The following is a 26331-nucleotide window of genomic DNA, read 5'->3' as shown; positions in this document are numbered from 1 at the left end:
ATATTGTAATGTTCGGAAATTCGTTATTAATGTGTAGTTCCTTTCTGGCTTCTGAATGTAAGTTTCATTTGGAGCTTTTGGACTATTAGGTATTGTCGTTTTTTATCTACATGAAGTTCGCAAACGGAACTGTTATGTCAATAAGATTTAGTAAAATAATTAATATGATTCTATTCGATTACGAAAACGTTCCCCGGGTTGGACTAAAGTCAATCTGGAAATTTGTTTCCGAACTGCCTTTCGCGCCGGAGCCCCGGCAACCCGGCTGGTCTTCCGGGGCTCAGTATAGCGTATCACCCCTGCTGGGTGTCTGATGGCTCATTGAGGTGCGCGCGATGTTAATAGTCTAACCGAAGTACTCAGAGTCCTTTAATGGTTACTTAACCCAGTCTTTAGCAATTGTATTCGGAACAAAACCGTTACTAAGGAATGGTTTAAGTAATCATTTAATGTGTCTGAGTACGGCAGTAAGTTCGGTTTGACCATAGGAAACCATAATTTACTATTTCTGCACACATGCATGATTGTAGACTACGTAGTAAGTTAGTTTCATTGAACACGGCACACTCGTAGAAGCGGAACAGTTTCCTGCAGTAAGTTAACCCTGCAAGTTGGTTAATTAAAGGCTTCACCTAACAATAGGTGCGGTGGAGCGTGCATGTACTCGTATACACCGACACAGACAGCAGCACGTCAAGCTACACTATTTAATCTAATAATCAAAGACCTTCATTCAAAAAGTCCGCATTTTTGTGATTTTTGTGTAATAATTATCGTGTGCCATAAAACTAAATGGATAAGCCTTAATCACAAGATAATGGCTTATTCACGTGAACAATTTGAAAAAAAAAATAGTTTCACTCACTCTACTCGTCCCACAGACAACCAAACTGTCAACATCACAGGAGCAGCGTCGCGTACGCTGTTCAAGAGTATGCATCCCGACATGACTTGAAACTAGTAGAGCTTTTCTCGAATATTTCTTAAAAGCCGATTTTTTTATAGTTTATCACAAAACAGTGAAGATTGCTCTACCCAACATAGAAATTAATGTCTGTCTTCTTGCCAAGAAGAGAAATATAGCAACCACGCATTGTTACAAACACATTGTACTGTTTCCGAGTCCACGGGGAAATCTCAAATTTTAAAGCAAAAACAGCGACCGAAAGCGTTCAGTAAGAAGAAATAGGGATGTGAAATGTTCACGATGAAGTTGATACTCGATTTGCATGTACTCGTACGTTCACTTAGTTTACCTCAGTGCTCAGGTTGGTACCGCAAAAGTTTAGCCAAGTGATGTTGGTGACTTGAGTGGAACTTGTAAATGAGTTTACGATGTTTAGAAGTTACTGTCGATGATTTTGTAGATTGATAAATTGATGCATAATGTTTAGAAGATTTTGGAGTGACAATGATTAGCAGAAGTGCGTAATATTGTTATTTTAAGTAAGTCATGAAACTGCAGATGGTTTTAAACCAAAAGTAGTTTTTAGTAGTGATGAGTGAATGAAAATTCTTATGAAACGCAATCAAACATTAGACTTTACGAAGAAAGAAACAATGGAATCATTGCAGTCAAAGTTGTTTGTTTAACTTTTAAAAGAATGGATTTATAAAATACAATTACTGTACCATGGTGTTTTAGGTGCCTGTGGGCGGCGCCGATTGCTTACCATCAAGTGACCAGTCTGCTTGTTTATCCGCTTGTAGTTAACATACCAAATCATACTTGCTCCACAATCAAAAAATTATCGACACCAAAATAAAATTTACATCGACCAAACCACATCACTAAACGCGGAATACTTCATTATGAACAGACATACAGTTGTACCGCGTTCTTATGGAACAGGCGTCACACGTAAATGAATTCTTAATGGCCGCAGCTCCTCATTTGGGAGATAATCGCGAAGAAATTGTTCCTCCAGATGTAAGAAGGATATTACGCTAATGTCCTCAAGATTTCATTTCGATTACAAACTTGGTTACTTTTATTGTAATGATTTTGATAATGAATTGTTGCGGTTGTGAGACTGTTTATGGATTTGATGATGGTATCCAAAGAATCTGAAATAATCACTTGTTTTTAAAAAAGAAATCCGCTCTGAATTTTCTTTATCACTTCCATTTTTTAAGCCAAGTACCTAATATCCCTAATTCCGAAAAATACTATGCTGAAAACCGCATCAAAATCGGTTAAGCCAAACGCGAGATAATCGCGCACAAACATACATACATACATACGGGTCAAACTGTGAACGTCCTTTTTTTGAAGTCGGTGAAAAAAAACTTGATTATAAATTAAAATGATTTGGAAACAAAAACATTCGGTGATCTTTCTTTTTTTAAGGGGGAACGACATCCGAATGCCTTCTGTCTTCTTTTGCGAAGCAAGAGAGAGTGCCAGACACTTACTAACTAAGAACCAACCCGTTCCTACTCCTGTTTTTCGAGCTGAAACCCAAATAAACCATGATTTATTAAAAATAATCCAAAGCAATATTGCATCCAATTATAAATCTCATATCTTCACCAGACGTCCTCAGCTACACAATATTCCACACAAAATCTTAACAAAAACATAATAATATTTCGAAAATTACTCCGTAATAAATTCAATGAGGGCCCTTACCTTTCAAATAGAAACGGCTTTAAGTTAAGAAGCGAACCTTTCAGGGCGGTGATTGTACACAATACGGGGAGTAGGCAACCCTTTTGTCATGTAACGAAGTTTATTCTTAGCTCAATGGCCTTTCATACGTAGTCTGTACGGGCACATGGTGCTGTACTGATGGAGCGGCTTTGTGTTCTGATGCCAGATTCCTTTTAAAGATAACTTTATAATTTTCGTTGCTTTTTGATAACTTTTCAAAGTGAAATATTTTGCTGTTGTGTTGTAACTTGTTTTTGAAGACAGTCTTGTGTTGTTGGTAATTGAATGAAATATGGAATGTGAACAGTGAAATGGTTTTTTTTTAAGATAGCTATATGTAGACTTCAGATCGGATTCACGTCTCAGTCTCATTTGAGGAATCTCATAGGAGGCTTAGTAGGAGTTGCTTTTACGTTTAACGAAAACGAAACGAGAGCGGGTCTGATTGGTTGGTTCATTCGCGCCGGCCAATCAGAGCGCCGTACGTGCTCTTTTTCTTTTCGTTTTCGTTTAACGTAAAGCAAACTCGTAATAAGCCCTCTGATTGGTTGGTATTATCATTTACGTAAATGAGGAATTTAAGATTGTTTCGTATAATATCTGTACTGGATATTCTATATTATGATAATTCTATTAAGTTACCCTGAGAACCTAAAACAGGTTATGTCCTAACAATATTACCCCCAATAATAGTTCATATCACCCTATACTATGTATCTAAGAACATACGTACGAGAAAAAATCCTTGAAACATAGAAATAACGTAATACAAAGCGATATACTGAATAATCCTCAGTTTAAGTGCGTAACTACATTATTTCTACGAAAATAAATCACTTTCGAAACAGAGCAAGTACAGTAGGACTAGTACACACAATTTATGGATTTGTATGACTAGAAACCAATTGTGGACTATGTTTATTATTCTTTGTACCAGTTTAGTCTAAATAGGTTTTTTTTTATATTTTATTAGCTTCTGTCAGCGGCTTCGCGTTCCCATTGAATAGAAAGAAGATATCCTGTCACCCAAGTTAGTTCTTACCCTGTATTATACCAAATTCCATCAAAATCTGTTCAGTAGTTTCGGCGTTATTGACGGATAAACATCCAAACAAACAAACTTTCACATTTATAATATTAGGGTGATTAAATTAAATATCAAGCAGTAATTGCTGTTCTTACACATTGTGACTGTTTTCAAGTCACAAAATCAGAATCAAGATTATGATTCTGAAAATTAGTGAGGAAATCTGGTTACTTACTCTTGAAACCAATCATAATAACAATGTCGATCAATCGAAATTGGATTCAAGAGTAAGTCGCCATGAGCAAGCGTGGTGATAGAAGCTCATTCCTTCTGCATATGAGAAGAGTCGCCTGCTTTTTCTTTGCCGAGCAATAGTACCAATAGGAAAGTAATAACTAGTTCTTCTGCAAATACCTCTATCCTACAGTGGGTAAGTACTTAGGCACTCCCTAAATGTATTTAAATGTAACCTTGAGTATTCAAATGAGGTTTTAAGAGCGACTATCGATACATTTAGCTTCAGTCTAGGTCTAGACTGGAAGGCACGGACGCCATTTTGTTTTGTGCTTTAATTTTTAGAGGGTCCTGTACATTTTTGCCAATTATTTTAAGGAAGAGCCTACTACCATATATTAGTTATAATATCAGACTCTATACCAAATGCTATAAAGCTCTGGCGGTTATTATGATTGCAAGTACTCGACCAAGTACCAAAAATAAGTCAAAGTCAAAGAATTTATTTCAATTAATACTGAGCCGGCTCTACCGGAGTGATACTACGGCCTCACAGAAAACGTGACGACGTGAAACAACGCTTGCGTTGTGTTTTGTTGCATGAGTGAAGTTACCGTAGGCCCAACTACTCTCTTTCCCAATCTTCCTAATCCCCGATTTCCCAACAGTTCTTTAATTCTTAACCACCAAAAGGCTGACAACGCACTTGTAACGCATCTGGTGTTTCAGGTGTCTATGGGCGGCAGCGATTACTTGCCATCAGATGATCCGTCTGCTTATTTACCTGCTTATACCATAAAAAACCCTTCCAAACCATCTTATATTCACCAATATCAAGCTCCTCGCTTATAAAGCCGCAACTTGATGGAAATTCCAATTTTTGGCGAATTTGCATTTGTAAGGCGCGCTCCGTACCGTACCCCGTCTAACTGTTTATACCAGTTCATCTATAAAATAATTCCACACCTCTTGAGAGGATTACGTTGAAAGCCTTGGTGAAATTCATGTTAAAAAGAAGAGGCAATTTATTTGCTTATATAAACTGGTGAATATGTCAATAAAAAATAACGTAAACCAAACATTAGTTAACTACTAACCAACTATCGAGTCCTTTAGTATTAGAAAACAAAAGTAAGGTATGATCACCAGAATGACTTGTTTGTTTCCGTGTGTTTCCGAAAATGTATATACATTTTTTCTAGTTTTCGGAAATTCTCAGCGGCAATGATGTGGGAAAAGTATTGAATGGCACATTTCTTTTCCAACAGAAATGTCCTATGCTACGTTGCTGTGGATGTGTTTGGCTTCCACCAATCATATTAATTGATCCACACAGCTTAACACTGGTGGAAACAGACTCAGCTAAGCTGTGTTTTTTTATATGGAAATATGCGTGCTATCAATGGCTCCCTTACTATCGATACATCTTATATTCGAACTGTGTATCTTCTTCATATACAGCTATATAACTTAGTATCAGAGGAAACGGTCACATAGTTTCACTACTTAGTTATTACATCTTCGTAGCACATATAGCACATTTCTGGTGAAAAAGCACCCTTATGGTCTTAAAAATCTTATAAAGCAATAATATAAAAACCAATGAAAATACAAAGAAGAAAGAAATACTTCGATAAATATCTCATTCCATCCTTATTAACAAACTTTGGCTTCGCAGAATAAATAGATTTCAGCTATTTTGAATATTCATACAGTTGCTAAATATTCAGACGAAGGAAACAATGTTAGCAAGTTTTATTTGTTCTACACAGAGGGTAAGCAGAGATGGTACGTTAAATATTTTGGTTTGATGTGTTAGTGTATAAGTTAAGACAATATTATGTGGGTTGGATAGATTTTCAATAATATAGAGAATATAGAGATGTGAAACAAATATGAGGGAATAATACAAAATTAATATCTGCTATTTATTTAGCCTACTGTAAAACTGTAAATATCACTGCTAATGATTTTATATGCTTAATAAATATTAATTTGAAGTGTGGGAGAGCCATGCTTCGGCACGAACGGGCCGGTTCGACCGGAGTGATACCACGGCCTCACAGAAAACTGACGTGAAACAACGCTTGCGTTGTATTTAGTTGTGTGAGTGAGGTTGGTTACCACCTCATAAAAAGTCAATATCTAGAACGTAATCAATTTATTTACTTGCGAAATTTAAAATTATCTTATTCATTTACAAAACGAATGGATAGTTTAGAGCTACAAGAAGAAATTAATGACTTTGAGGTATTTTTCCCCAATCTAATTGTAATTGATGAGGAACAAGGATTAGAGCCTTAATTGATGAATCGTTTCTGTTAAACAGACACACAGAAAAGCTAAGATTAGGGCAATGAGGAATCCGTACCCGAAACACTAGAGGACATCCTGGTTTTTTTTAGAAAAGTGTCCATCAATCGACTTTAAGACCTATTAATATGGGGACATAAAGTTCAATTTCATATTTGGTGAATTAAGAAAAATGTGCAATGTAGATCATTGACAAGGTGTATCAGCTCGGGATTGGTTTCAATTTAGCGAGACTATCTTATCTGGTAATGATAATGTTTTATGGTATCGGAGTGCTGTATATTGACGTGCAGTGGTGAGGATGTGGGAAGCAAATGGTAGAGGGTATTGGATCCTGATAGAAAAGATGGACAACGCACTTTACATAAGTATTGTGACTACTAATTCGAACTGATTTAGTTTAGAAGAGATGCAAGATAAAGTAACGCATTTACATAATAATTGTGACTAAATACTATTTCGAACTGATTTACGAGTAGTTTCATGATAACAATGGCTATTTAGAACGGACCATAAACTTGCGCGCCAATTGGCACTTAAGCGCAACTTAAGAAAAATTACGTAGCTTTAATAAAACTTGAAGTACAGAATTTATATTGATATAAATTATATAAATAAATCACCCGATCGATTTCGATCATAGTGGCTAGTCTGTCTGTGTTAGTCTGTCTAACTAAACTGAGATATTATAGTGCACAAGTGTGTGCGCAAACACAGTTGCACTCTCTGTCACATCACATTCTGAGCCCGATAGCATGGCAGACCGATAAGACCGGAGAGAGGATAGGTGCAGGACCAGCGGCTTTACGTGCTTTCTGGTGAAATACCACCGATCTTCCTGACTTCGGGATAATACTGGTCGTTTTACTCAGAAAATGCCATTACAACTATTTGGCCGGCACGGGATTCAAACCAACGGTGAACCAACTGATATACCTATTATGAGAAAGTTCTGTATCCTTTCAATCTATCAGTATTTTGATATCTATATTTGGCTAGATTTAACACATTTGCGCTCTATAAACTGCAGATATAAACACCTCTCAGTTGAAGTGTCACAGTACATCACAGACTAGACGTACCGCCTAACTCGAGCGCACACTGAACACATTCAGTCTGGGAGCTCACGAACTATTACCATAATTATCTCCATGCAGATCCTACACACACATACACACACACATACATAATTATGATAATGAACTCGAGTCTCGGGCTGAGAATTTGATCAGAAGGTGTTGCTGGGAGTTCGTAGCTGAGCTCTTGTCTAGGTGAGTAATAGGAATATTATAGATTTTGATTATGATGTTATTGAATATTCGTTTTATACAGAAATGTTTTCAGTGAGTATTTGGAAGGTATGAGGTGCTGATAAACACGAAATGGATAGATAGTAAAAAGTAATAGATGTGATAGTTTTTATCAAAAGAAACAGACCGCGCCACAGTGCTTTCTTTCATACGGAGATTATGACAAATTCCTCCTATAAGAGTGATACAAATATATAGAAGGCCCATAATCGAGCTTTGAGCTGTAACTAGTTCATGTAAATTCTAAAAGGTGAAAATAATCAAGTAAAAAAGAAAAATCGCACTAATCCAAATTAACTTAGATATCGTATTCAAAAACTCGACGATGCAGAATATTTAAATATCGATAATGTACAAAATGCAGTTGGTAAAAATTCACACTTAAAATAAAATATAAATTTCTAGCTAACCAAAATTCAATATGAAAGTCAAAGCACCACAAATCCAGTATAAATAGTTTCCACGCTTGTCTAAATGCGGTTCAATTAATTTGACATAGTTCCCCACCGTTCGCAGAGGCTAGAGACTTAGAACCTTTGTTTACATCGACGGGCTCGTTCGTACTGATTGAAAGTAAGTGAATCCTTGTTTCTACATTATTGGATAAAATGGGGGGAGGAGGAGTAAGGACGTCAGGTGGTGTTGGCGGTAAGTGGTTTAAGTTAAAATATTGGCTTTTAATGACTTCATTTATTTGTATCGCTGTCTTTTGTGTAAGTGGTCTCAATTCTTTTTGATCTCCTTTCCATTTGTCTTACTTTATATAAGTATAAATGCAAAAGTTTGTCAGTTTATATGATTGTGTGTTTATTTATTACTCAATCAATTCAAAACTGCTAAAGAGATCGGGATGATATTTGGAACAGGGGTAGATTGTGTTCTGGAAAAACACATATGATACTTTTAATCCCACGAAAAATCGGCAGAAGCCATTTCTCGTAAAAGCCGTCGTCATCTCTTTATTGTTTAATGGTTGTGGGTAAAAACTTCAAAGTTTGGTATCCCCCACTACTATCCTTACTCTTTTTCCTTCCTCCACGTACACCCAATTAGAAACAAGCGTTAATTTATGACGCTGCCCTTTTTAGGACCTACAAAATGATTGATCCATTTGTTGTGTTAATTGATAACATTTTGAAAATGGGTTATAAGGAAAATCATACTTATCGAAACTATTAGGACAATGATCCCAAAAGGCTGGCAACGCACTTGTAACTCCTCCTGTGTTATGGATGTCCATGGGTAGAACTAATTGTATACTATAAAGTGATATTTTGGCTCGTTTGCCGACATATCCCGTAAAAAATGTAACCAGTAAATGACTACATAGTATAAAAGTCGCTTCCTCAGTCCGCAACGGTATGCTTAATTATTTTAAATCTTTAAAATAATTACGCAATGGATTTTGTTGCGGTTTTTTTAATAGAGTGATTTATTATAATACATGCATAATATATCACCATAGCGCCCATGCGAAGCTGGGTCGGGTCGCTAGTAAGAATATAAGTAACAAACAACACACATTTTATTTTAAAACCGCACAGAACTATTGGAACTGAATGAAATTTGAAATATCGAATAAGTTGGTCGGCACGCAACGCAAACAGAATTGACCGCAGGCGTAAACTTCGTTTGGCAAAGAGAAGTGGCGAGTCAAAAGGCTAGCGGCCATGTTTGTTGGACCAGGGCTTCCCAACCTTTCGATGGTCAAGGATCACTTTTATATCATTCTTTTTAGGTTAGGCACCACTATTACTATTACTTTTTTCATTGTAATCCTTAGATTTCCTCATTCAGTCATAAATATAGTGACTTTTGGTTTATTGAAATCAGTTGCTCCTTTCAGTGATTTGAACTTTAACCATAGTGTTTACTGGACAGGGTGTAGTCTTGTATATTTTTATTTCATTTCGCGGACCAGACTTTGTCTTCTGCGGCCCACCAGTTTGGAAGCACTGTGTTAGATCGATGTGAGTTCAACTCACAAAGGGAAGATTGTTCTATTTTGGATGATACTTTATTATGTTAGGAAACTGACAATGGTGACTAGAGGGCAAGAGGCAATAGTTCCAATCAAATACTGATGTCTGGCTGAATTTAGGCCCTAAATCTTGCTAGAGGGCTTAGTACGAGATTGCTTTATTTATAACAAGATCGAAACGAGAGCGCATTCGGCGTTCTGATTTGTTGGTTCATTCGCTCGGGTCAATCAGAACACCGGATTGGTTGAATTTGTTCGTGAACGAAGATTTTTCAAATTGTTTTACTTCGATTTGCATCAACCTTTGTTTTAAAATTGTACATAATTTCCCATTGACATGAGATTTTCCGGTAGGCATTCCTGCTCATTATTATCAAGCCACCGTGACGTAAGTTGACGTGTCATGGTTTTTGTTCACAACTCACATGTTAATTGATAACTTTCAATTTGTTACTGTTTATGACATGGGAATATTATTTCCTCAGGAAAATCTACACAAATATTTTTTGTACTTACCTAAATTATGTATAAACTGGACGTTTAGTATTCGTGACTTACAAATTAAATGGCAATAAGTTTAGTAATAAGCATTGAAACATCTTAAATATGTTTTACTGTAGCAAAAACCGTCAACCTCTTAATAGAATAACTAAATAGTAACAGCGGTAAACGTAGTGGACCCTAACAAAATTATCTACCTCACCTATACAGAACAAAATTTTCAATAAAAATACCGCATCCATCCATTCTGTCCTCTGAACATGACAGGCCGTGCCACAGAGTGGACACAACACTCGAAATGCTTTTACCATATTATCTTTATCGAGTGGTGAGCTTCGCGATTGATATCGATGCCCTTGCTACCTGACTCCGACCGCCACCAACACACCTTGATCCACGGACCACACTAGAACTAACCGCGCAAGTATTACCTTAGCTCCCCAAGTTGGCGTCCAAAAGCGACAGTGGCGCCGCCCTCACGTGGCACGTTACACTGGATGACGGTTATATGGTAATGGAGGGATGGAAGTGTGACGTAGATAAAATAAATTTAAATATCGTTACGCATGAGTGGCGGGAAATGGTAAGGTATTCACGTACTTATCGAATACGATTTCGCTGGAGATGTGAAAAGGGTTAGTAAAGGTAAAATGCCGCTTTATTCCTATGTACTCCTGGATTTTGTAGGTTTATACATAAAAAGTTACGATCGACTCGATGTTACATGTCATTTTATATTTGATACTAAAAACGTTTCGGGTGCGTAATTTCTTTTATTATTTTCTCTGTCATATATTTTGACATTAAATTGTACGTTTTCCGTGTCAACTTTTGTTTTGGTAGCGTGTCATTATTTGTAAACGAATTTACCTAATTTTATTTATTCCTGTTGGACTTTATACTGTGCAGTAGAATGACTGTTTGTTTGTGAAATCATTCAATGTCAAATACGAAACATATTTTTTTATGTTAAAAGTTTTTATTGGGTATGCTCATTAAAAACAAGAGTGTGTACCAAACATCAGATTGATCTGTCATCAGGAAGGGGGAGAAATTCCAATTACTAAACACCCAAACACACAGACAGTTAAACGGTTTTAACTAATTAGCAAATATCTGCTACTTTTCATGCCTAATCGTTTAAAGCAATTTTATAAAATTTCGCACATAGACATAGCATAGATTAAATGGCAAAATTACAAGTTTACTCGAAATAATACAGTGTTATTAGTAAGCTCAGTTAAAATCCAATTACCAAACCAAACATACCAAAAATACCAAATACGTTTGCCAATATTTAAATCAAGAGTGTACAATTAATTTTCCGCGATGACTTCCATACTTACTAATAATCTTATTATTATTAAAATATTACAATACTATGACAGCATGGTACCTAGGTACCTACTATATAGATATTACATCATGTCATTATATATTATCCCATTATGTACATACAGTTATGGTCAGTGCTACCATTGTCAGCTACTAAATTGCTCTTTGTTCACCGATACCCTATTGGTGATCGACAATGGAGCGTTGAACATATATCATCATTTTCGTTATATTCTGTTGCACGGGTTTTCCTGTGTCAGATTTCAAGATGGAACTGTTTTAAAATGGTTATGTTTTAGTTTTTATTGTAAGGTAGGTTCTGCTAGCGGCTTTACGTGCAGTTCCCGTGGGATGAAAAGTGGCTTATGTGTTGACAACTCTGTTCTAAATTTCATCTCGATCTCTTCAGGTGTTTTGACGTGAAGGAGTAACAAACAAATAAACATACAAATCTTTCGCATTTATTATACAGGGTGGCTTTGAATTCGACGTATTCCTCTCGGGAGGTGATAATACAACTAATTTCCTACAAAACTAGCCCTGAGGTCCTTGGGCGGAAAGTGGCTAGTTTATGAGATATTCAACATTTTTGGTTTTGGTAAAAAAATCCCGAATTGATTACAAAAACATCAATAAATAAAAAAATACTGGTTGGATTTTAGTTATTTTAGTTTTAATCAGTTGCCAATACATCAGTTATCATTTATAGATACTAATAATGGCAGAAATATCATTCGTTTTAAAATAGCAAGTAATTTCCTATGAAATTTTGTTTAGTTTCACTAATTTGGTCAATAGATAACTGGATTTATTTCGAAAAAAATATATGACACTAAGCGTACAAACTATTAGAAAAACTTCCTTGGTTTATTAGCTACCCAAAAACGTAAAATTATTTGCAAAATTCCCAAAAACAAATGAATTAATTGATGATAAGTAGAGTGTAAAGAGAAAAGCGTAATTTCAAAAACATCTTAATTTGCAAAATTTTGTTCAAAATGATCTTCCCTACGACGAATACATGCCCGAACACACTTCCTTATCTCTATGACGGTCACTCTTGGACTGAATATGCGTCTTATTTCGTCACTATGTTTTGGAGAAGAATTTCGATGCTCGGCCAATTCCCTCTGCATAAACAAGGGACTTCATGTAAAAATCAACCAGCGTTAGATTCTGGACACCGCGCTTGCCATGTAGTTGGACCTCCATGCCAATATAAAGCCTGGGAACCAAGGTATCCAACCATTTTTTTTCATAATTCTCACCATTTAAATTGTTGGATGAAAAGTAGGGTCCAATCAAATTATTATTTATGATACCCCTGCAAAAATTTGAATTAAAACCGCGATGCGCTAACGATGGTTTACTATTTTCGGATTTTGTTGACTTTTTTGTGGCTAATAATGGATATTGTGATAGTTTATCCAGCGCACTATCGAACTACTGTGGGGCAATGGTTGGATGCTTTGGTTCCCAGGCGTTATATTGGCATGGGGGTCCAACTACATGGCAAGCGCGGTGTCCAGAATCTAACGCCGGTTGATTTTTACATGAAGTCCCTTGTTTATACAGAAGGAATTGGCCGTGTATCGTAATTCTTCTCTGAAACATATTTGAAGATAATTACGAAATAAAACAGCATATTCAGCCCAAGAGTGAACGTCATAGGGATAAGGAAGGGTGTTCGGGCATGTATTCGTCGTAGGGAAGATCATTTTGAACAAAATTTTGCAAATTAAGATGTTTTTGAAATTGCGCTTTTCTCTTTACACTCTACTTATCATCAATTAATTCATTTGTTTTTGGGAATATTGCAAATAATTTTACGTTTCTGGGTAGCTAATAAACCAAGGAAGTTTTTCTAATAGTTTGTACGCTTAGTGTCATATATTTTTTTCGAAATAAATCCAGCTATCTATTGACAAAATTAGTGAAACAAAACAAAATTTAATAGGAAATTACTTGCTATTTTAAAACGAATGATATTTCTGCCATTATTAGTATTTATAAATGATAACTGATGTATTGGCAACTGATTAAAACTAAAATAACTAAAATCCAACCAGTATTTTTTTATTTATTGATGTTTTTGTAATCAATTCGGGATTTTTTTACCAAAACCAAAAATGTTGAATATCTCAGAAACTAGCCACTTTTCGCCCAAGGACCTCAGGGCTATTTTTGTAGGAAATTAGTTGTATTATCACCTCCCGAGAGGAATACGTCGAATTCAAAGTCACCCTGTATAAGTAAGATTTTGAGCAAGTAAAAAGGAAATGCATTTTTTTATTATGTTGATGAAATTTTGTTGTTAAGGTTATTTAATGTTTTAAGTGTGTTTGTTTCACGTGTTACATTATGATGGACGACAAAACACGCTCAAACCATGCTAATATAGGCTGGTGATATGATGTGAAACAATTTCAACCTTAAAGAAATGCCTACACAAGCAGAGCAATCTATTCCAAGAAATAAGGAAAGGTATATAAATATCTTAATTCTAAGTAAACGTCTCATCGTGAGTTTAAGAAAATAATTTCTCTAATTACGTAAAAGTTGACGAAAATTTTCGGATTTACCGAAATAGATGAGAAATATTTATAGACAGGTATTATTACGAAATTGAGACGAGTTTCAATGTAACACTGACTATTTGATAATTATGATACGAAATTATTATCTCAAGGATTTAATTTAAGATCTAAGAACATCTTAAGATTTAGGCGATTAGGTTGAACTACGTCCTGTGAGTGACCTTACCGGAGACCCAATTACCCCTCACCCCAATCTCCTCAATCCCCAAATCCCCAACGAACCTCAAATTCCTAATTCCCAAAAGGCCGGCAATGCACTTGTAACGCCTCTAGTGTTTCGGGCGTCTGTGGGCGGCGTCGATTTCTTACCATCAGGTGATCCGTCTACTCGTTTACCGGCTTAATTATAAATAATCTTATTTATAGTATAATTAAGCCAGAGTACATAGATATGTACTAACAAAATATACATTAGATTATTAAGACTGGATGTATAATAAGCTATTACTTACTAACAATAAAGTACTTGTAAGTTAATTATGAAGATTATTGTATTACCTTGTTAAGTTATAGTTAAGTAGATAACTAGTACATAGAGTAAATACTATGTAGGGTTTCTCACTTAATTATTGTATCCACACGCCCATTTCTTATATAAAAAATAACATTTATTTTAACGATGGTTCAGGGATGGTCATTAGAAACGGTCATAAGTATTCTAAATATAATCACACTTCACACTAATATTATAAATGTGAAAGTTTGGATGTTTGTCCATCAGACACGCTGAAACTACTGAACGTATTTTGATGAAATTTGCTATACAGATAGGATATGAGCTGGCTTTTTTACTTGGGTGAAAGGATCCCACAGGAACGCAGGCGAATTTGCTGGCAGAAAGTAGTAAATGATAAACCTCATTTAATCAGTGAAACATTATTACGAAATAAATATTTCAGGACAAGTACTGAATATAATACATTTAAGTGCTAAAATCCTAATTAGGGCTTAAAGTATTATCATCATTAGTAAAATTAACCGCAAGGGAAAACTTTACTAAACTGTCGTGTGCTAATACGAGTAATTAGGTCATTTATAACGTCATCACTCAACTCAACAACAATCCCTGAAATATTATTCTAAAATGTACATTTTTGAAATAGCGCTTACTTTTCACAAATTATGTAATCAGTCCTATGAAAGAGGAGTTGAATCCATTGCCACGGGACATAATGTCTAACTCCGTGCTACTACTGAGAAAATTACGAAAAACCGAAAACAAAAACTCTGTAATACCTGGCGAGGGAGCCGACCTGGGAGTTTTTTTTTAAGGGGGAACATTATCCAATGAGTTCTCCTGCCTTGGACGAGAGGGAGTGTCAGACTCTTACTGACTAACAACCATCCCGTTCCTACTCTTAATTTTCGAGCCGGAGTCCCGGTAAACCCGCTAGGTAGTCCGCTGACCCGGGCATAAGGTCGTGTATGACCATTTCAATTGTCCCGTAATGATTAGAAATCATGACACAGGCGAAACCACGACTAAAGACACTACTAGTTAAAATAAAATTCATATTATTCGAACATCTAAAGGAAATCCTAAGACATCGATGACAGAGCACAATAAAATAAGAAAAATATCGTCACTGCCAATAAATTCACTTCAGTTTATATTGGCACAGACAGACTAAATTATTTCACGCGTTACATTATTTGTATATTTTCTTTGAGAAAACTCTATATTTTATTTATCAGCTTTCAGTGACATTCTTTATTTATGCGAATATTGAATATTTCAATATATCTTTATCTATGTTATGTAGAAAACAGCCATAGTCCAGTAATGGGCTGCCGGGGGGTTATTGATGAGAAAGAGAAAAATGGAACATTTGAGTAACTGACAATCGGACATGCACGAAAAGACTGATAATGAAGCGAAAGAAGTATGTAAGATGCTTGGCGTGGTGTTACATTGTCTGTGCCTACACTCATGGGAGACAGGCATGAGGTTATGTATGTGCTCGTATGTATGCTTGGCAATCGAACCCGATACTTCAAGATTGACTATAGTTATCATTTGCAACTTTTCGATCAACGCAGCCGTCTTAGTTTTTACTAAAATCAAACTATGAGTAAAACAAGATCTTAAAAGAAAATGAAATAAGAAACATTTTAATTTCCCAACAGTTGTAAAAACACTCCGAGTAATGTTAGCTTCAGATTATTCAAGTTTCATTCTAGAAACACAGAAACCTTGAAAATAAATAACTTCATACTGGAGGGAAATGGAAGAGAAGCATTTAATTGCACCTAATTAGATATCAAAGCAAGGAAGCACAAAGAGAAAATATACGTTACTGTCGGAGTTGCACTAAGAAATGAAAATTTATATTACTGAACTACATTAAAATTGTCTTAAGAAACTGAAGGCTTCCTTGCAGACAACGACTGTATTTCTTCCTTTAAAATAATAATTATAATTTGCATTTAAAACGGTCTGCATCTATAGAACTTCCGTCTGACCAAATTCATTCTAAACTCAGATATTAAAAACATATTAACAACGCATTCGATCATCAACAACATTAGCATCTAAAAGACGTCTTGAAACATTAAAAATGATCACCCACCTTAACTGGAGACGATGACAGCCATAGTTGGAACAGGTCTGACGTCACCGATGTACTCCGAGCCTCGTGGTGTGGCCTTGGAGACAGGGGACCCGACGACGTTAGACTATGAAGCCTCGTCACTTCGTCCGTACTCGCACACTCACGAATATACCTATCCAACACTTTTGGCTTGCCTTCCAATAACTTCTTCAGCTCTAACAAGTCCTCGTCACTACAATCGTCAGGCGACGACCTATCTATAACCTCCTTAAACTCCTCCGCACAGTGCATTATCAGTTCGTTTGTAGCAAGCACGTCGTATACCACCTTATTGCCTAAGTCCTTTGGACTGCCGTCTACGTTAAAGTAATCGTTATCACATTGAGTAGCATTTAGCTCAGCACAACCATTCTGTTCGGTGATCTCCACGATCGTGATCGGTGGGTTCTCTTTCAACATATTGTTGTTTTCTATTATTTCCGGGTTCTTAATTTCTTCGGGTAACTCGTACACTAGCCTCATTAGTTCCTGTGAACGCTTTTGTTTTTGATCCACTACACTTTTGTCCTTTTTATTGTCTGGTATCGCGAAGTTCGCGCACTCATCTGTCTTTTTGGCGTCTTTTTTGGCGACGACATCGATAGGCTCCTCGGATGTCATGGCAGATTAATTTTGGGACACTTTCGTTTCGTTTGCACCTTCGAGCATGTTCGGCATCTCTCGGCTATGTTCGATTACCTGAAACAAACAGAGCACAATAATGAGGGTCGGGTCCAACTAGACTAGACAAATAGTCAGTATTGTTTCAAGTTGTTTGCGGATTCCAAGTTCTGTTGGCTATTCTATTCGGTTGGAGAGCAAACAAAATACTGAGAATAATAATAACCTTTTATGTGGAGCTTTCAATGTCGAATTTAAATTAAATAGATTATTGTTTGTTGAATGTTTTCATCCAAAGATAACTCGAGTTAAAAACAGCTGAATGAACGATAGACTACGGTTGAATTATTTAGTTAATGATGAGTCGGACTGTGATCATGTTCAGCAATCGAACACGAACTAAAACAAACATTCGGACGTCCTGGGCGAGTGGTGGGTAAACATATTTGCTGCCAAATAACTCGCGTATCAATGACGTAAACACTAAATACTAGTATTCCATAACAGCAAACAATGAAGTACACGTAGGCACGCGAGCTGGGAATGCATCAAACAAAAAGGTTCAATTACTGCGATATGTCAGCTATTACAATATTATTCAGTATAGCACTCGGTGGACTATAAATTGTGGCGCGATTATGGTCCCCATGTACAATGACAATTGTTTGAATATTAATGGTACCTAAACATACCACATAATCTCTACACACAGAAGGTTCATTCAAAACATATTTTTCAATAAACGCTTTTCACGGTCATGTTGTTCGCATGTAAACGAGTGAGTCTTCTGTTTTTGATTGTATATCAGTTTTACGGAAACCATAGAATATTATTCCACGAAACCCCATTTGAGTTGGGTGCGGTCCCACCATAATTTGGGAGGGTGATGGATTATCTAGTCATGAGGCTGGTATGGGAGTTTTATTTAAATTTTAGGGTTTAGTTGGACATTACGTGGTTATAGTGCGTAGTCGGATATTGTACATTAGGGTATAACGTAGTAATATGGACGGGAGGTTTGACAATCAAATTATGTAGTGGCAATTTGAATGAATTTATCTACTTTAATAAATGGCTTGCTTAAACGGCAATTTGAACTCTATTTTGAATTTAAAGAAGTCCTTTTTTAAATAGTTCTTATCCTGCTACTATTTCTGTGAAAGTTAGTATTCTTCTGCTAGCTGTTTCGCTTGCGTACCCGTACGGAGCGGTAACAAGTGTTATACTAGACCATAATCTACTTCTGTTCTGAATTTCTTACCGATCCCTTTATGTGGTTCGACCAGATTGAGTAACAAGCAAACACACAAACTCACAAACATAGGCATTTATAATATTAAATTAAGAAAGATATAAGACGAACAAGTCTACACAGTGTCGACACTATAGTGGTACATTAGCGGCCGCTGTACTTGCATCACTGTGGTGTCCGATGTCTTAAAGTAATTTTAAAAGTTCATCTTTTTTTTTAGTCTTTTAAAGGGTAGGTAAGTATACAATGTAACTTATGTAACACTTATTTTACAGCTGTTGTTATGTTTAAAGTCTGTATACATGTAAGAGAAAACTTTTTGAGGTTTGAGGGAGTATAAGACTCTTATGAACTAAAAACGACCCCGTTCCTACTCTTGCTTTTCCTGCCAGAACCCCGGTAAACCCGCTAGGCAATCCGCAACTCCGGATCAGTAGAACGCTACGCGGTCTTCTGGACAGTCCTCGCAGTATATAAAAGGGGACTTTGAGTAATTTTGGAAAACCGGAAATTCGTCAATAATATGCCTATCCGTGAATCCCTTGCCTTGTAGTCCCACTCACTTACCTTGTAAAGGAAATGTCGTATCGACCTTATTATAATTGAATAAATAAACAATAGGAACAACGACAAACTATTTCAGTACTAAGTATATCTTCATCAAAGTCACACAACATCTCCACTTACAGGTCGATATAATGAATGTTTAATGTCGCCATTGTGTAGCCTAACATACCAAACATACACACGTACATACCTAAATACATTATGTATTTATAGTAAAGCTTCAGAGTAAGCGCCATCTTACTAGATACCTATGTAGACAAGACTACATCTCAAGTTACACACAACCAGTTTATCTTGACCTCGCTTTGTTCAATCTGTCGGTACATTCAACGGTCAGTTTATATTGGTAGGTATAGTTTGATATAGGTGTGTGTGTCGTAACATTATTATGTCAATTATACCTATTAATGGTTTAATTGTAATTGACTGTCGTACTAGTTAATATTAAACTCTGATCGTGATTGTCTTAAGGTACCTATGTTTTGTTCTACACGGTATATTGTAGTGCTAATTATTAAAATCAGCGTTTATAACCAATATTTTTTATATGGTATAAGCCGGTAAACGAACAGACGGATCACCTGATGATAAGCAATCGCCGCTGCCCATGGACACCCGAAACACCAGAGGCGTTACAAGTGCGTTGCCTTTTGCTTTTTAGGAATTGAAGGGTTGTTGGGGAATTGAGAATAATACGATGCTCTTTTTATTTCATAGTGTGTTTGCCAACGCATTGTCTTCGTACTTCGTTGGTCAAATGGTAGTATATCTACCCGTGAACCGAAAATCAAAACTAAGCAGCAACTGGTTGCCTGGCCTACCTAATGGCCTACATAATGAGATTAATACGGAGTATCCATCCATTTAAATCTATTTTGGCTTTTGGTGGGATTGATCCTGCTAAAAATAAACTGATCTGAATTTATATATTTTAACACTATATTGTATTTACAAAATATGCAATCATAACACAAACAACAGCAACTTCAAATAATTATCATTACAAATAACAAATAATAACATGCGAAAGCCAAAATATAATTGTAATAATTAAAATTCGCGGAAGTTTAATTTTAACATTGCTGCAACCGAAACCTCATTAAATCCAGTTTCATAATGAAGTGTTTAACCAAAACATGTAATTGTGATATTGTTGCAAGTTCAGGATTATCACTGGCCAGTGTTACACCGTGAATATAGAGCACCCTTTTAGTCAAAGTGTTAATAGTGCTCTTATAATTTTATGCGATCCTGGTACCTTGCTGTATTAAGAAGGGGGTTTTGTATAATGTACATATTAATAAGTAAGTATACCACCTAGTTACCATATTTTTCAATGATAGTGAAGTAAAGACTGCCTCGTCGTTGGTCGAGTGGTCGCAAGTGCGATTGCCAAAAAGGGATCTCGGGTTCGATTCCCGGGTCGGGCAAAAAATTACTTGTGCTTTTTTCGGATTTTCGAAAATTTCTCGGTAGTAGCACAGAGTATGGAACTGTGTTCAGTATTTGGCAATAGGCTCATCCCCTATTATTTGGGACTTACAACACAAATGGTGCGAATATCTTAGTAATGTTTTCCAATTTTCTTTCAAAACACAATTAACTGATTTTAGTGTGGGTGTTAAAAGTTACGCACTTACAAACATTTGAAGTCAAAATAATCATTTACCAATAAATAATAACAGGAAAATGCAAAATAACACTTACTAAGTCTCACCAAAACCATATAAGCCCATTTTTTCTCAACTTTTCCCTACACTTTGGACGTTATTTGTCAAATTATACCCTACGCCGAGTAACTACCGCCAACAGAAATATCACTAACGACTGTTATTTAAACTAAACCGATGTTTGACGTGACTGATCGTTAGCTGTCATCACAATCGTACCGCCATTTGGCAAATCGTTACGTTTACGACAAAGTCGTTAATTTTAAAGATAGTAAGAGATTAGGTTGTGTTTTGAGAGTTTGTCGAGTGGAATTATTTGAATGTTTGTCGTTTTGACGCTGGATAAATGAGTTTTTAAGTTGGGTGAATTGTAAAGGAGTGGTTTTTATATGTAGGTAGGTACATATGTAAGGTTAATCAGCCAAGATGTGGTTTTGATAATTAAGTACTACTTAATTATCATTGTTACACGGTCAGACAAAACATACTAACGTTTTAGCGAGATTGATGGACAAACGTACATACAAACTTTCACATTTTTAACATTGGAGTGATATAGTAGACGAAACATCCAGTACAGAAAAACATCACTAATCCGGTGTATTGTATTATATTGTATAATCATGGTGGAAAACTCTTTCCTCATTTCTTCTCCGTGTGAGAAGAGGCCTTTGTTTTAAAAACTAATAGCCGTAAAAAGTCATACGAATATCACCATAATAAATTAAATTACGAACGTGAATTTAAACCTTTTGGCAATGACCGTTTCCATAATTATGAAATTAGTTCCCCAACGTACACCATTTTAATTTGACCAAATTGAAGTACATGGCAACCAAATTAACCATTAATTTTGGCCAATACATATACATCTAATATATCTATATCCCATAGGAAGTAAATACTATACTAAATAATATATTATATGTCCCTATACACGGAACAACAAGTGAAGTACCTACGTTTTACTGTTCACATGTCACGCAAATGTTAATTCGAATTTTCTGGAAACTTCGAATGTTTTAATTTGTTTTAGTTGAAGCGTTGGTGCCATTTTTCGGCACGAATAGACCGGCTCGACCGGAATGATACCACAGCTTCACAGAAAACCCACGTAAAATAACGCTTGGGTTGTGTTTCGTTGTGTGAGCTTGGAGGTTAGGTTGGAGCTTTAATTACCCCCCTTCCCAATCTTCCCAATCCCCGATTCCCCAACAACCCTTAAATTTCTAACTCCCAAAAGGCCGGTAACGCACTTTTAACGCCTCTGGTGTTTCGGGGTGTCCATGGGCGGCAGCGATTGCTTACGATCAAGTGACCCGTCTGCTCGTTTACCGGCTTATTCCATAAAAAAGCCTGATCATACAGCAAAAGTATGCGTAATATTTAACTTAAAATAGATGACACAAAATGGAAATTGTGATACTGAATAATTGTTTTATTATGAACTGCGAAGCGATCAGACATCAGGGAATATTTAGAATTTATGACGGCTGACAGCTCCGAATGTTTAGAGTGATATAAATGTTTGTGAATTACTGTAATTAGTACTAACTAATATGAAATGATGTACAATAACGACAGTTCACATAAAGTTAACAATTAACTGATATTAACTGTAACCAATTTTTTTTTTTACATTTAATGCGTCGCCATTTGGCCGCTATCTGACCTTATGGTAAGTGATGATGCGGCCTACGATGGAGCACGTCTGCCCATAAGCAACCTATTCACTCGGGCTTTGAAGACACCCAGGTTATTCCCATCAGGAAACACAGACTCATTTCAATTTCCTATTTATCATTAGATTAGATATTACATGAAAAAGCAAATAGTTCCACTAGAGAACTTACTGACAGACAGACATTTTTTTAATATGTTATTTCCTTTGACGTTCAAAAGTGTCTTCTCAGTCTATTTGAAATAAATAATGTTGACTTTGAAAAAAAAAAGTTTAAAAATACTTAAATGCACACGTTGGCCATATTTACTATCCGTGTGTAAACCATTTGGTCTATTGTATCAATTGTATGGTCATTATATAATCTTGACGGAACCTAATGGGGAAAGTGAGGTGACCACCGCCATATAATACGATACATGACCATTATAAGCAATGTCATCGATTTACGGAGGGGTATTAAATACCGACTAGATTCCTAATAGATTAGTAGTTTCTAAAATAACACCAGATGTACTAAGGTGGCATAAGTCTAAAAAGTTATAATTACACTCTACTTCTACATACAAGTCAACTTATCTTATAAGAATCACCTGTCTCTCATCGGGCTAAATTACTACATAGTATAAAACAAAATCTCATTCTCTGTCTCTATGTCCCTTTGTACGCTTAAATCTTTAAAACTACCAAACGGATTTTGATTAATAGGTAGAGTGATTCAAGAGGAAGGTTTATATGTAAAATACATGCATAATATATCACCACTGCACCCATGCAAAGCTGGGGCGGGTTACTACTTTAAGAATAAATTAACCCATCCTTTTCCAATTTCATTAAAAACTTTCCCCCTTTACCCATTTTGCATCGCATCGCAACCAATAAAGAACTTACACAAGCCTATCATATGCCCCACACGTTGCAAGCACGTGTAACTCAAGTGTTAAATAATACCGGCTTCGAATACTAACGACCACTTCCGAATTCTGCGCGCCTGGTACCATGTGATGTAATACGCGATACTAGGGCGCTGTGCGAAGACGGTGCCAGGAGTTTATGTTCATTTTATAATGTACGGTGTGACTGTGATGATCTTGTTATGATTGGTATCTTAGATTTTATGGTGCCCTGGTAGTTTTGAAGCATGTATTTGGTTATATACCTATAAGTATTGTTTGTTGTAAATATATGGCTACTAGATACATTTATCTACTCATGTATTGTGTTAAATAAAGGTTTCGGATTGGTCGTAATTGCGTAAGTAAGAAAAAGATCTAGGATTCGATTCTTGGGTCACCAAACTTTTTTGGTTTCAAAATATAAATAAGAAATGGCACCCACATAAGATTTAAAAAAAATATGCCCCGTTGAAGCGTATACCCTAAAAAGGAATTCAGTAACACTTAGTTTCTATGTGTATATATCTTCTCGTTAATAATTGTAATAGTCGATACTAAATATACAGAATGTCCCAAAACTCAACGATATCATTTGACCCGATGAAAAAAATCGACCATACTTGTCATAAGAAGGCCTTTATATGGTCGATTTTTCCTCCTTCCGTAAAACAGTATAATACTATGTAGTATGTATGGTTGGCAACCCTACTCTCTAAAACCTTCCTCAACATAACTGATGTTACATTAGGTATACTCAATATATGAAACCGTATGTTTACGTCTTTTTGTAAAGATATACCAACAATGTTTATTTTAAAATCAACAAATGATTCACGACATCATTTTTCCATTATTGCAAACAAGAAATATCTCTAACTTTACCAACATTTGGGAAAAAAGAAAATATTATAGAAAAACGACAATAAAACCAGTGTTTTCTTTTCCTTTACGAATTTACACGGGAAAAATTTCGCAATTTTAAACCTTATTGAATGGTGATAAAGATGATCTTGTGCTATGTACTTAAGTCGTTTTTGCACTTATTTTTTTCCTTTTATCGACAATATGGCTGTCGATATGTCAAAATAAATAAAAAATGTTATTTTTTCTTAAGTGCCAGGCTTAGAAATATGGTGGCCTTAGAAAAAGTGGCAGAACAACCGTTTTATCGTAAGTATATTATGCAATTAAGTGATCTACGACATCTATACATATAATAAAATCGTAGAAAAGTGCTGTCTGTACATTGAAAATAAAAATAAAAAAAATAGCAGGGGTTATTGTTATGTCGATGTCGAACCCAAAAATGTAATTAACTTTTTTTTTGTCTGTTTGTCTGTTTGTCTGTTTGTCTGTTTGTCTGTTTGTCTGTTCGTCTGTGCGCGCTAATCTCAGAAACGGCTGATCCGAGTTGGATGCGGTTTTCACGAATATATTGTGGGATGCTTAAATTTACATTTAGTGTTTGTTTCATGTCAATCGGTTCATAAATAAAAAAGTTATGTCAAATTAAAGAATCACGTCGAACATTCTATGCTTATACCATTAATCTCCGCAACTATTTGACGGATTTGGTTGAAATTTGGTACAGATATAGTTTAGAACCTTAGAAAGGACATAGATATATTTTTATTTCAAAAATCAAAAAATAAAAATAAAAATAAAAATAAAAATAAAACAAAAATAAAAATAAAAATAAAAATAAAAATAAAAATAAAAATAAAAATAAAAATAAAAATAAAAATAAAATAAAAATAAAATAAAAATAAAATAAAAATAAAATAAAAATAAAATAAAAATAAAATAAAAATAAAATAAAAATAAAATAAAAATAAAATAAAAATAAAATAAAAATAAAATAAAAATAAAATAAAAATAAAATAAAAATAAAATAAAAATAAAATAAAAATAAAATAAAAATAAAATAAAAATAAAATAAAAATAAAATAAAAATAAAATAAAAATAAAATAAAAATAAAATAAAAATAAAATAAAAATAAAATAAAAATAAAATAAAAATAAAATAAAAATAAAATAAAAATAAAATAAAAATAAAATAAAAATAAAATAAAAATAAAATAAAAATAAAATAAAAATAAAATAAAAATAAAATAAAAATAAAATAAAAATAAAATAAAAATAAAATAAAAATAAAATAAAAATAAAATAAAAATAAAATAAAAATAAAATAAAAATAAAATAAAAATAAAATAAAAATAAAATAAAAATAAAATAAAAATAAAATAAAAATAAAATAAAAATAAAATAAAAATAAAATAAAAATAAAATAAAAATAAAATAAAAATAAAATAAAAATAAAATAAAAATAAAATAAAAATAAAATAAAAAATAAATTTATTCCGGACATACAGCGCCATCTATTGTTCAATTCAATTTCGTACTTATAGTACGGAATTGAACAATGTCGGGCTGTTCCTATACTCCGTAGATAGATGGCGTTGATCGCGCAATGGTGTAATTACAATTGTTCAGTTCATGTTATTGTTTTAATTCATTGGAAATTTGTTTTTACAAAATAGTAAAAAGCAATGAAAAATATAACATAATACAACTTTTAGTACAAAGAAAACGCTCTAACGGAGTATAGATAATTCTATGTCGATCGTTACACGACTTCGGTTCATGTTATTGTTTTAATTCATCGAAAAAAAGTTAACAAATAGTAAAAAGGTATGAAAAAAATTACCTATATCAATATAATTAAACTTTTAGTACAAAGAAAATGCCCGAACGGAGTATAAATAAATAATCCAAGTTGTCTTTATCCTCGATAGATGGCGTTGGGATCGAAATAGATTGCGCTATGGTTTTGTTACAATTATTTGGTTGGGTATCGGCCGAGCGCTTCGGTACTATTGTAGAAAATGTGTATTATCAGTCGTATGATTATTTGTCTGTAGTGGTCCTGCTGTTTCGTATATTCTAAATTGGTTTCGTTGTATTTGTCAATTAATAAGTTTATTTGTTGGGTTTTCCTGGTTTTCTGGTTAAACTTTTTAACGTAGGTTTAGTTTGATATCGATTATTAGTAGTTACTGTAGTTAGTTTTTTTAATAAAATTGTAAGTCTAATTTATAAATT

The 26331-nt window shown here is 34.7% G+C and overlaps 1 protein-coding gene across 2 annotated transcripts in view; it reads right to left on the bottom strand.

The window, feature by feature from the left end:
* Positions 1-26331, bottom strand: part of LOC118270366 (cGMP-specific 3',5'-cyclic phosphodiesterase) — a 127295-nt gene that overhangs the window by 41430 nt on the left and 59534 nt on the right. For both annotated transcript variants that reach the window (XM_050697848.1, XM_050697849.1), the window contains exon 3: positions 16522-17241. In XM_050697848.1, coding sequence (XP_050553805.1) covers positions 16522-17163 — 642 coding nt within the window. In that variant the 5' untranslated portion in view covers positions 17164-17241. The remainder of the gene's footprint in view (positions 1-16521; positions 17242-26331) is intronic.

This window comes from Spodoptera frugiperda, chromosome 13, assembly GCF_023101765.2.
Source record: "Spodoptera frugiperda isolate SF20-4 chromosome 13, AGI-APGP_CSIRO_Sfru_2.0, whole genome shotgun sequence".
In the NCBI taxonomy this organism is placed as follows: Eukaryota; Metazoa; Arthropoda; class Insecta; order Lepidoptera; family Noctuidae; genus Spodoptera; species Spodoptera frugiperda.
This window is presented reverse-complemented; position numbering and strand designations above follow the sequence as displayed.